This window comes from Bos taurus, chromosome 14 (genome assembly GCF_002263795.3).
Source record: "Bos taurus isolate L1 Dominette 01449 registration number 42190680 breed Hereford chromosome 14, ARS-UCD2.0, whole genome shotgun sequence".
Lineage (NCBI taxonomy): Eukaryota > Metazoa > Chordata > Mammalia > Artiodactyla > Bovidae > Bos > Bos taurus.
Window position 1 is genome coordinate 45662650 of NC_037341.1, and position 12614 is coordinate 45675263.

The 12614-nt window shown below is 41.7% G+C and overlaps 1 protein-coding gene across 3 annotated transcripts in view; it reads left to right on the top strand.

The window, feature by feature from the left end:
- Window positions 1-12614, top strand: part of SAMD12 (sterile alpha motif domain containing 12) — a 449029-nt gene that overhangs the window by 37582 nt on the left and 398833 nt on the right. For all 3 annotated transcript variants that reach the window (XM_025001801.2, XM_059874306.1, NM_001191180.2), the window contains exon 2: window positions 9306-9484. In XM_025001801.2, coding sequence (XP_024857569.1) covers window positions 9306-9484 — 179 coding nt within the window. The remainder of the gene's footprint in view (window positions 1-9305; window positions 9485-12614) is intronic.

Below are 12614 nucleotides of genomic sequence, written 5' to 3' on the forward strand. Positions count from 1 at the left end.
ACAGTAAAAAATCCACCTGCAATGCAGGAGACCCAGGTTCAATTCCTGGGTCAGGAAGATCCCCTGGAGAAGGGAATGACATCCCACCCCAGTATTCTTGCTGGAAAATCCCAGAGACAGAGGAACCTGGCAGGCTACAGTCCATGGGGTTGCAAAGAATCGGACAACTGAGCGACTAAGCGTGCATGCCTGGTCTTTGTCACCACTACTCACTTTTGCCATGGTAGCACAAAAGTAGTCATAGATAATGTATAAATAATTAAGGATGGCTGTGTTTCAGGAAAACTTTATGAACACTGACATTTGAATTCCATATATTCTTTTCAGATCCCAAAATACTCCTTTAGGTTTTTTTTTCCCCCAACCTTTAAAAAATGTAAAAGTTATTCTTGGATCACAAGGCATATGAAAACAGGTGGCAGACTGAATTTGGCCCACGGGCTGAAATTTGCTGACCCCTGCCCTAGGAGATGTCCACTGGACAGTTTCCTTTGCCCAAATAGCCGCTGTGCTCTGTATCCACTGCTGCTGCTGCTAAGTCGCTTCAGTTGTGTCCGACTCGGTGCGACCTCATAGACAGCAGCCCATCAGGCTCCTCTGTCCCTGGGATTCTCAAGGCAAGAACACTGGAGTGGGTTGCCATTTCCTTCTCCAACGCATCAAAGTGGAAAGTGAAAGGGAAGTCGCTCAGTCATGTCCGACTCTTAGAGACCCCATGGACTGCAGCCCACCAGGCTCCTCCATCCATGGGAGTTTCCAGACAAGAGTACTGGAGTGGGGTGCCAGTGCCTTCTCCACTGTATCCACTAGCTTAAACCAAACTTATATTCCTGAGACATTTCTGGTACATCACTATATTCTCATGTTAAAACGTTAGTGACCTGACACCCATGAACACATTCATTCATACAGAAGTTCTTATGAATATTGTGGATACCAGAGTCCTGCATTTGAGTAAGAGTTTTGCCTCAGGTCTCCACAGTGGAAGTCCTGGATTGATCTACTTCTGATGATAATTTTCTTCATAACAACATGAACAGTGTATTCTTAATGTACACCTTCCTTGCTAAGGTGTTATTATACTTATGCAGCTTTCTAGGTCAATGGGAGTTATGCAACCCAAACTGGAATATTTTGCTAGGATTTCAGTGTTCTTTTTTTTTTCTCCTGAAGGAAGAGCTAAGCAACCATATGTAACTAGTTAAAATGGAATCGTGTGTCAGTTTGGAATGGATCATCTGATAGTTAGAGGACACTTGATTCAAAGTCACTTAACAAGAAGGGATTATTTCTTTGTCAGAGCACCAAGTCCAGAGGGAGGCAATATGAAAATGAAATAGTTGAGTAGCCCTATGGTGGCAGAGCCAATGTGGCCACTAGCCTCTTGACTTTCACTTATGTTTGGAGCCCTGTTGTCACAGAAGCTCTGTAGCAGCTCTAGAGAACACATCAGCATTCAAGACAGAGGGAGGGAAAGAAGGATGGTATCCACATTCTCTTTTGTAGTTCCAGGACTGTCTCTTTACCCATCAAATGTCTGCTTAGGTCCTGTAGGCAGGAATCTGTCAGCAGCCACTTGTAGCTGCAAGGGAGGATGGGAAATTGAGTTTTGACTTTAAGCCATGTTGTGGGAGGTGGCCACGGAGGAGAGCACTGGGAATGTTTAGCCAACTGGAAGTGTCTGCTACAGAGAGCAAGCAGCCTTTTGTAATGCCTGGGTGACTTCTAGAGAGTAGAGTTCTGCTGAGTTTGAATCCAAAATATAATGCACGAGGCACTTCCCTTAATTAAACAGGTGCTTGGAGAGTGTCTGGTATATGTTTATTATATATGAGAGGTATGAAACAAGGGCCATGTCCTCCAAGAACTTTATCTCTAGCTAATAGCAAGAAACAGACATGAAATTGTGAACAGTCTTTCTCAATTTTAATAGCTAAGGCTGAGGATTGGAGTATATTAATATTTGTGTCATAAGGTCATGTGTTCATTTAGCAACATTTATGAGGTGCCAAAGATGTCAACTGTTTAGTTTGCAGGTATGCAGATGAATAATGCAGTTTCTGTTCTGCAGAAAGCAGTCAAGTAAAACAGCAGTTTTGGGAGCTCTAGGGTTCTGTGATTTACCATAGCTTGAATTATCCAATTATGTTGGAAGAACTTTTATTTGCTCTTTTTTGTTGTTTTTTTGTTTTTAAAGTTTTTTTTTAATGGGATTATAGTTGCTTTACAATGTTCTACTATACAGTGAAGTGAATCAGCTATGCTGCTGCTGCTAAGTTGCGTCGGTCGTGTCCGACTCTGTGCAACCCCATAGACGGCAGCCCACCAGCTCCCCCGTCCCTGGGATTCTCCAGGCAAGAACACTGGAGTGGGTTGCCATTGCCTCTCCAATGCATGAAAGTGAAAAGCGAAAGTGAAGCCGCTCAGTCGTGTCCGACTCCTAGCGACCCCATGGACTGCAGCCTACCAGGCTCTTCCATCCATGGGATTTTCCAGGCAAGAACACTGGAGTGGGTTGCCATTGCCTTCTCCAATGCATGAAAGTGAAAAGCGAAAGTGAAGCCGCTCAGTCGCGTCTGACTCCTAGCGACCCCATGGACTGCAGCCTACCAGGCTCTTCCATCCATGGGATTTTCCAGGCAAGAGTACTGGAGTGGGGTGCCATTGCCTTCTTGGACCTCTCACCCCGCCATCCCACCCATCTAGATCATCACAGAGCACCGAGCTGAGCTCCCTGTGGTCTATAGCAGTTTCTCACCAGCTAGCTGTTTTACACATGATAGTATATACATGTCAATCCCAATCTTCCTTTGAAAAATAAAGATGTAAACTACTCAACAGAAGGGAATGACAGTCAGTAGGGTTGGATCAGTATCTTTTCCATCATACCTCTGCTTATTCTGTAAACATCTTATTGAATCAATCTTATTGTTTTAGGGTAACTGTACAGTAGTAGTCAGGTGGCTGAGCACTGGGTTTGTAAAACTCAATAAGCAGTCCCTTGCTTCATGGGGCTTCTAGTTATAGGGTAAGCAGACATGTTAATAAACACTTGGAATGCATGGTATATATTCGCACAAGATCTAATAAGAAAAAGATGTACTGTCAACATTGCTTAGAAAGATATTAATGGATGCACAGTCAATTAAGGCTTCACAGGGAAAAGCAGAAAGAGCATTTACTATTTCCATGCAAATAAGGAAACGGAAGAGTATATTATGGGAAAAGTTCAATTCTGGCAAAGCAGAGAAGCATAAGACATCTCGAGAGTTCCAAGCAGCATCTACAAGTTGGTATAAACGTAGGTGCGGGAGCCAGAGCAGCACCATTGACGGTGTTTGCACAGCATCTCTCTTCTCAGTGATGCTGGAAATAAAGGACCATTCAACTTGAATGAGTTGTAAGGAGACAAGGGAGAGTGTGGCATGGGTGGGGATTAAAAGGACCGGGCAGCTGTGTGACTTCTTGACAAATAGATCCACTTGTTCTTACAAATGAGTGTCGTGAGGCCAGCACGTCCCTCGGCTCCTCTTGAATCATCTCGAGATGAAATGAAGCCTGGCACTTAGGCAGAGTTTGTTACTGTGACCGAAGTCCCATCGGAATGGGATCCCTCAGAGGTCAGGATCAGGCTGGCCCAGGCTCACTTCCATCGAGTGAAGCATGTCTTCTGCTGGTCAGGCTGGGGTCCTTTCTGGAGACCGTGCCCTTTTCAGGAACATTTGAAAGAAACTGGATATCATTGAGCTACCGTGACTATTTTATTTTTGAAAAAAAAAAAAAAGAAATATACCTGAAAATCAAAGGGAGATGATTGAAAGAAGACTAAAAATATTTTTGGAACTTTCTGCTTTGGGAGGCAGTAGGGAGGTGAAAGTGGACATAGTAATTTTGGTTTTAAAATTTTATTGCAGAATATGACAGAATTGGTTACCATAGAAACGGTAAAAATTGGTTACCATTTTTGAGTGTGTGAGTCAGTGGCATTAGATATGTTTATATTGTTGTGCAACCATCACCACTGTCTATCTCCAGAACTTTCTCATCAACCCAAACTGAAATTTCATACTAAGCAATAAATCCCATTCCCCTCTCCTCCAGCCTCTGGTAACCACTGTTCCACTTTGTCTCTCTGAATGAAATAGAATCACCCAATACTTGTCCTTTTGTGACTGGCTTCTTTCACTGCACATAATGTCTTCAGGGTTCACCCTTGTTGTAGCATGTGTCAGAATTTCATTCCTTTTTAAGACTGAATAATATTCTGTGGCATGTATATATCACATTATGTTTGTCCATTCATCCATCAGTGGACACCTGGGTTCTTTCCACCTTTTGGCTATTATGAATAATGCTGCTCTAAACACGGATAGACAAATACCTGTTCAAATCCCTACTTTGGTTGGGATTGCTGGATCAAATAGTATTTTGTATTTTAATTTTTTTTTTTTTGAAGAATCATCATACAGCGTTCCACACAAACGGTCCCATTTTACGTTACCACCAGCAACACTCAAGGGTTTCCATTTCTGAGGGAGTGGATTTTTGCATGTGAAAAAGATGATGCCTTCAAATTGGCATTTCAAAACAATGCTAAAACATGGGTATTTGCATGAAGAATTTTCTCTAGCTTTTTAAAGATTTTTTCTTTTTTGGGTATGGACCATTTTTAAAGTCTTTATTGAATTTGATACAATATTGCTTCTGTTTTATGTTTTGGGTTTTTGGCCTCAAGGCATGTGGGATTTTTATCTCCCCCACCAGAGATCAAACTCACAGCCCCTGCATTGGAAGGCAAAACCTTAACCACTGGACTGCCAGAGAAGTCCTTTCTCTAGCTTTTTAAAAGAGCAACATCTGTAAAAATCTGGTCTTTAACTCATTTTAAGAGCTCACTGTTAGCAACTTTAACATTAAAGCCGCAGTGGCAGCACTTCAGGTAAAGACTGCAAGCAGCCTGCAGTATCAATACAATAACTAAAAATCCACAAGACTGTGAGATTAGGGAGATCCGGCAAACAGTAAGATCTCCAAGCTGACCTGTGAGCTACTGAGCCCATTAAACTGAGTAAATAACTTTAGTGAAAACAAGAAAGGGTTGTAATGAGGACAGAAAAGAGAAAGCAAATGGGGGCACCTATTACATGATGAACAAAGAGATGGAGGTCACGGCATATAAGAGGCCATTTGAAAGTGGCTTGATTTGTAAATATTAGGGACATCAAATTTCAGGGAAAAGAAAACGAAGCCTGTCAGGAACAGTTTTAAATAAGTATACCCAAGCACGGAAACATAAATTGGCTACTGGATTTGTAAGTGAGGAGGGAACAGTTATGAAGGATTAAAACTGTGTATGAAGAAGGCAACATGCATAGAAAGTCAAAATGCCATATCCCACCTCAGATCTATAGAGATCTTACATTCTGTACACTCAGTATTTACTAGCAGAGAAGAGAGGTATTTTGATGTAAGGCATGTTTGTGTAAAGATAGAAGATTGCTGGTTCATTCAGCAGCTGAACAGATGTTTCTCCGGAGCCTGTTACATGCCAGATTCTGGACTGGGCAGTGAAGATGGAGCTGGCAGTTGTCAGCAATGAGACAGATCAATTAGACAGACATCCCCAGACAGGGAGGAGATGAAGCCCAGGATTCCAGAGCTCATAGAAGACTCTGTGAAGACGTTGGAACGGACACGTGGGCTGAGTAGGAGTTCACGCCCCAAAGAAGGAAGTGGGATTTGGGTGGAGTTGAACCTCTTTCTAGGAGGAGGGACCAACATGAGCAGGAGTGAGGGAAGTAGGAGAGTCTGAGTGGGGAGGGGATAGCAGAGGAAGACAGGAGATACTGGAAGCTCCCAGCAGCTCAGTGATATTCCTCAGGATGTGAGTTTCAAGGCAGGAAACAGCTGGGAATCATGCTTGAGTATGAACAAAGACACACACTTTTTTTTTTCTTTTCTCATTAATGTCTAAATCCCCCATCTCCCTACACAAGCTCACCTCTTTTTAATAATCACAGTTTTAGTATATTTAATTGAAAATTCACTGTAAGTAGGCTGATCTTTGGAGATGTAGAAGCTGATTGTTATTAACAGTAATTAGCTTCATGCTCTCATAGGTTGCGTTCTTTTTATTCCACTGCCTGAACTGGGTATTGTGCTTGGTTCTCCAGCATCCATTCTGCCCCTGCCTGTTGAGTAACAGAGATGTGGTTTGGGGACTTGACCTTAGGTGGTTTAAGGGTAATCCTACCTCCACCACCAGTGTTTTAGTTCACTATTGGATGTATGTGATTCACTTTGGACCAAAGAGAAAAACCCAAGTTTGGAGGAGGATTGAGGGAGGAAACCTATGGTCAACCGAGCTGTCTCTATTGCTAGATGTGAACTAGAAGCTTGTAGCTGTAGTGCCATGTGGGGACCCAGGCTTAAGGTGATGTTATGGATGGTAGAATGGAGAAGTGAAAAGGGTCTTGATGGCCCTATTGAACTGGGAAATCAGCTAACACAGAACTTTTCCCATTACTGGGCTTCCTCTCCTGAAAGTTAATGATTTTCTTCACTGGTTAATCTATTTTGGGTTTGTTCATCTGAAACTTGAAATCATCTGCAACCTAAATGATACATGATCTTTGTGACCTTCAGCAGACACTGTACGACTTTTTATGACTATAACCCTTTAAGCCTCATTTCCCTTGTCTGTGAAATGAATATAATTATGTATCAGGGTTTTTCATGAAGATTATTTGAGATCCATCACAAAACCCGAGGGAAGAGGCATGAACTAATACATGAGTGCTTACAATGCACCGTGAAATAGGCTGGTCCATGTTTTAGGAACTTAAAAGACTAGAAAAGAATTTCTGATAATTTTTTAGATAAAATGGTATAAATAGGGCTTCCCTGGTGGCTCAGTGGTAAAGAAGCCGCCTGCCAATGCAGGAGACACAGGTTCAATCCCTGATCCTGGAAGATCCCACATACTGCAGAGCAACTAAGCCCATGAGCCACAGCTATTGAGCCTGTGCTCTAGAGCCCAGGAGCGGCAACTACTGAGCATGTGTGCCATAGCTGCTGAAGCCTGCATGCCCCAGAGCCCGTGCTCCACAACAAGAGAAGCCTCTGCAATGAGAAGCCCGTGTGCCGCAACTGGAGAGTAGCCCCCACTCACCACAGCTGGAGAAAAGCAACAAAGACCCAGGACAGCCAAACAAAGAAATAAAATTATAAAGTGGTATAAATAAGGTCACATGCATACAGACCACTGTACAGTGAGTTTTTTAAGATTCGTATGATGTTTGTTGAATACTTGTCGTTCCAGGCATAAGATCCAATGTGGGGAGGGGGAGATAGGGAGAATGAGGGAGGGGATTAAGGAAAGGCGTGTCTGAAGAGTTGGTATTTAAGCCAAAACCTTACTGATGAGTAGCAGTTAGCTGAAGAATGGGGAAGAACAGTTCAGACAAAGAAACATTATATGCAAAGTCGAGAAGGCATGGGGTGTTCAAGGAAGAGACAAGGAAGTGGGTGGTACAGGTGGAGTGGACAAGGGATACTGTAGTGGGTGAGGAAATTGGAGAGGTAGAATGAAACAGATAATGTCATAGCCTTGTTGCCCACATTAAAGACTTTTGAATGCTCTGGGGGTACAATGAAGCCATTAGAAAGTTAGTTTGTGTGTGTGTGTTTTTTTTAAACCTTTTTATATACACAAAAGTAGAAGGAGTAGTGAAATAAATCCCCATGAATCTATCAGTTAGCTTCAAGAATTATCAATGCATGGCCAATATCATCTATCTCCTTCTCTTGTCCCCTCTACATTTTCTATACAGTGGATCTTTGATTATTTTAAATAAAGCAGTGTGTACATGTCAACCCTAAACTCCCTAACTATCCCTCCCCACCCAGGTAAACATAAGTTTGTTCTCTAAGTCATTAAGTCTCTGTTTTGTAGCAGAAGAGTCTTGTGAATTGACCTGTGCATTTTTTAATGAGATTGTGGGTATCCAGGGAGGAGGAGCAGTTGGGGTGGTCAGTCTAGGTGACACAGGTGGGTAGCGTGGACCAGAGTGATGGCAGTGGAGATGGAGTGAGGTAGGTGGATGGGAGCAACATTTTGAGTGCAGCACTTACTGGCCCTGGTAAAAGATGAAAGTGATGTACTGACTTACAGGGAGAGTAGTATCAAGGAGGACTCTTTAGCTTCTCTGTAGTGACTGGAGAAGGTGAATATTTGGGGGTAGAAAAATCAAGGTTCAATGTGAACATGTTAAATGTGAGATCTCTGATACACTGACATTGGGATGTTGAGTGACAGTCTTACTTATGTCTGAAGCTAGTAAGAGAGGTATTTCTGGGCTGTAAGCTACAGGGCCATTGCTGGTTCAGTGGTAGAATTCTCATCTCCCATGTGGGAGACCCGGGTTCAGTTCCCAGCACATGCATCATGCTCACCTTCGTTTTATATGTAAAAGAGATGACCAGTGCAAGTTTGATGCATGAAGCAGGGCACTCAAAACTTGTGCTCTGGGACAACCCAGAGGGATACGGTGGGGAGGGTGGTGGGAGGAGGGTACAGGATGAGGGGGACACATGTATACCTGTTGCCAATTCATGTTGATGGATGGCAAAACCATCACAATATTGTAAGGTAGTTATCCTCCAATTAGAATAAATTAAAAAGCAAGTACACACCTGTCAGGAAAAAAAAAAAAAAAGGTCTCTCTGGGCTGGATGTAAGATTTGAGAGTCATGGGCGGATTGATTGTATCAGAAATGATGGGAAGGGATGGGACTTGTTAAGGGAGAAGTGAGAGCTGGGAACAAAATATCTGCTTGACTTCTTACTGTTTGCTCAATAAATATTTGTTGAATATTGAGTGGATGCTCGAAGAATAGGGAAGATTCAGAAGCTGGAAGGAATGAATGAACAGTGTTCCAGATGGAAGCATAGATACAAACTGAACTGCAGAGGTTGAAATAACTGCATGTGTGGGAGGCAGTGCCTAAGTTGCCTGATTTGGTATTATCATCTGTAATGTGGGGGTTAGTCACTTGCTCAAGGTCGAACTTCTTGAAACTGATGCTTCCTGCATTTGTGCTGCCGTCTTTCTGACTTCGGAGCTCGGGATTTGCCACCATACCATGGTCCCTCTTCCCCAGATTATTTCCTATAGTTATAATTCCACCCCTCAACTTGGAAATGTCTTGTTTCTTCCCATGTAGACCAAATGAAGTATTGTCTTTCATGGACACCTTCTTTATAGGATCTGTTTTCTGAGTTAGATTTCTTTCCTCTTTCCTAGCTCTCCACTGCGGTTTGAATCCACGGGGTATTGATCACCCTGCCCATGGTGAAGGTATTAAACTACAAATTGAAGGTGAAGGTGTTGAGTCTCAATCCATTAAAAATAAAACTTTCCAGAAGGTGCTTGACCAAAAAGGAACCCCCAAGCGACTGCAGACAGAAGCCGAGACAACTAAGGTAGGTGATACTCCAATGAGATTCTGAAGCTGCAGCTTCTATATTTTGTGGCCCAGCCCCAGGGAAGAACTGACAGTACTTTCATTAATTATTGTTGGTGATTCAAAAATCACTGCTCCTCGACTACAAGTAATAAGAAATGAAAATAGTGACTTCATCACCTTTAGAGTGAAATCAAAGCACATTTGTGGTCAGTCTTAGAGCATGAGGCTCTGAGGATGGTATAGGACGAGCTCTAGGGATGAGTGCCTGGACTTAACGATTTGTTTACCAGGCTCAATTGATCATTTGATAATATTGGACAAGTCATATGACTTTCCAAGCCTCAGATTCTTCACCTATAGAATGGGTACCAGCAACACTATCATTTCCATCAGGTTGAACAGATGAAATAATACTGTATATGTACAAGTATTTTGTAAAAGGCTCAGTTGGCTGCATGAGTATGAGGGGATTTTGCTGACCATCACAGTAACAAGTGATATTTTATGAAATATATACATATATTCCAGGTACTGTTGGAAGGACTTTGACATACTGGCTTATTAGGTTCCGGTAACAATTCTGTCAGGTAGACAATAGTAAACAGGACCCTGGTTAAAGATATAGTTGCTCTAATTTGTTGCAGTATTCTTCAGTCCTTTAGTCTTTAATATAGATGTAGGTACAAGACACACAGTGGTAAACTGGGAGTTGAAGGATAGATGATTATTTAGTAAGAGCAGCCTCTTTCAAAGGTTTTCCATCATGGAACTGGCGCTGTATGGGTCTTTGTCTGAAACCGGTGAAGATGCTTTTGTTGGGGGTGTATGTTAGTTTGCTCCTTGAAAATTGAGAGAACTCGTCTTCCTATGGTATTTCCTTCGAAGAGATTTCCTTTCAAATGTTTGTTGAGGAGATGAATATATGCATGCCTTGGAAAGCAGATGTTGCAGTCCCCCAAGAAAAGCCTCAAGTAGAAAGGTCGCTCGGCTGTCATACAATAACTCCCTCCCACTCCCGTAAAAAAAAGAAAAAAGCCTTCCAAGATCAGATGTGAATTTTTCTACCTTGTCTGTACTTTTGGATAATTACCAATTACTTTAGTGTAGATAATTAAAAACTGATGACAAAAGAGTATGTGTGTATCTGTGTTGTAGGGAGTGGGGAACAATTAGCAAGGGAGATATTGCAGATATTTTGCACATTTTAGCTGAGAGAAATTACACCTCATAGAAAATTGGTTGGTTATTGTTATGTGAGAGGAGCTGGGAATAAGTAAGCCCTATTTGGCGTGCTGTGATTCATGGGGTCGCAAAGAGTCGGACACGGCTGAGCGACTGATCTGATCTGATCTGCTCTGATTTTGACATCTAAATCTGGTCAGCCAGTGGTTGATTCCATCTTGAAAGAGTGAGGAAAAAAATATCTTAAAGGTCTTCTTTAACTAGGAAGATAAATGGTTTATTTGAGTAGGATCTTTTCAGAGATGCGTAAAATATTAAATATTACAGTGGAGGAAAAGAAAACATTAATTGACAATTGCCTGATTTTAATTCAACTTTAATTTAATTAAATTAATTTAATTCAACTTTTCCAGATTCTCTTTTATTTGCAGAACAGATTTGGTGATATAAGAAGTTGGATTCAAACCTGATAGGATTTGGTAACTTCTGAATTACCTGGAATGTGTGATGTGGTAGTAAAACCAGTCTTCATGTCAGTACCTTTTTGCCTCTAGTTCACTTTACATTTGCTTTGCTGAAAACCTACTTCACCGAGAATGCAGTCATCTATAATGAACCTTTCCTCAGGTTTAGACTCTGGTTGCAAGCCAGATTTGTCTGAGATTTTCCAGGTTGTCTACAGTGAAACCCCCAAACTGAGTTGAAAGGGAATTCAGAATGTCTTCACATTGACATGTTTAGGAGTGAACAGACTAGGAACTCTTGTTACAAAGTATTTATTTTTTCATGGAGGACTTGATGACAGTGGTGGTTGCTGGGGAACAGGGGCAAAAATAAAAATAAGGATTACTCCAGACCTGCAGTGTCACATACCCCAGAGATTCTGTACCACCGACAGTGTGAACATGTTCTATGCATGTATGGACACACTGAGATGTGCCTTTCGGTTGCACTCCAAGGGTTATTGGAGTTGTGAGTCATCCTTTTTCCTTAGGTAAATAATTGAATCTCTGGTAACTTGACCTACTTTACACTTAACTTAAAAAACCTCTAGCTACAGATGCATCATGTAAAGCCACTCAGAAATGCAAATCCATACAGATTTTCTGGAGGACAGTCTGATAGAGTTATCAAAATTTTCAATGAGTGTAAGTTTTGAGCCAGTGATGCCCTCTCTAGGAACTTGTCCTAAGGAAATAATCACCCAAATGTGCAAAGATGGCTGCAGGAGAATATTCACTCTAGCGATGTCTATAATATGAAAATAATGTTCATTCATAAAACTTTGGCCAAAGAGACTGTGTATTCATGGAATTGAACAAATTCTATCTTTTTAAGGGTGATGGAGACCTATGTATATTTATCTTAGTTTGTTCGGAGTGCTATAAAACACTTTAAACTGGGTGGCTTATAATATTATTCAGCTGTATAAAGGAACGAAGTGGAATCATTTGTAGAGATGTGGATGGACCTAGAGGCCGTCACACAGAGTGAAGTCAGTCAGAAAGAAGAAAAGAATTATTGTATATTAACACATATATGTGGAATCTAGAAAAATGCTATAGAGGCCTTCTTTGCAAGGCAGAAATAGAGACGTAGAGAACAAACGCATGGCCCCTAAGAGGGGAACCAGGGAGTGAATTGGGAGATTGGGATCAACATATATGCACTATTGATACTATGTATGAAATAGATAACCAATGAGAACCTACTGCATAGCACAGGGAACTCTCCTCAGTGCTTTGAAGTGACCTAAATGGGAAGGAAATCTAAAGAGGGGATATATGTGTACATATAACTGATTCACTTTGCTGTACAGGAGAAACTAACATAGCATTATAAAGCAACTGTGAAAGGAAAGTTTTAGTCACTCAATCGTGTCCAACTCTTTGCAACCCCAGGGACTGTAGCCCACCAGGCTCCTCTGTCCATGAATTCTCCAAGCAAAAATCCTGGAGTGGGTA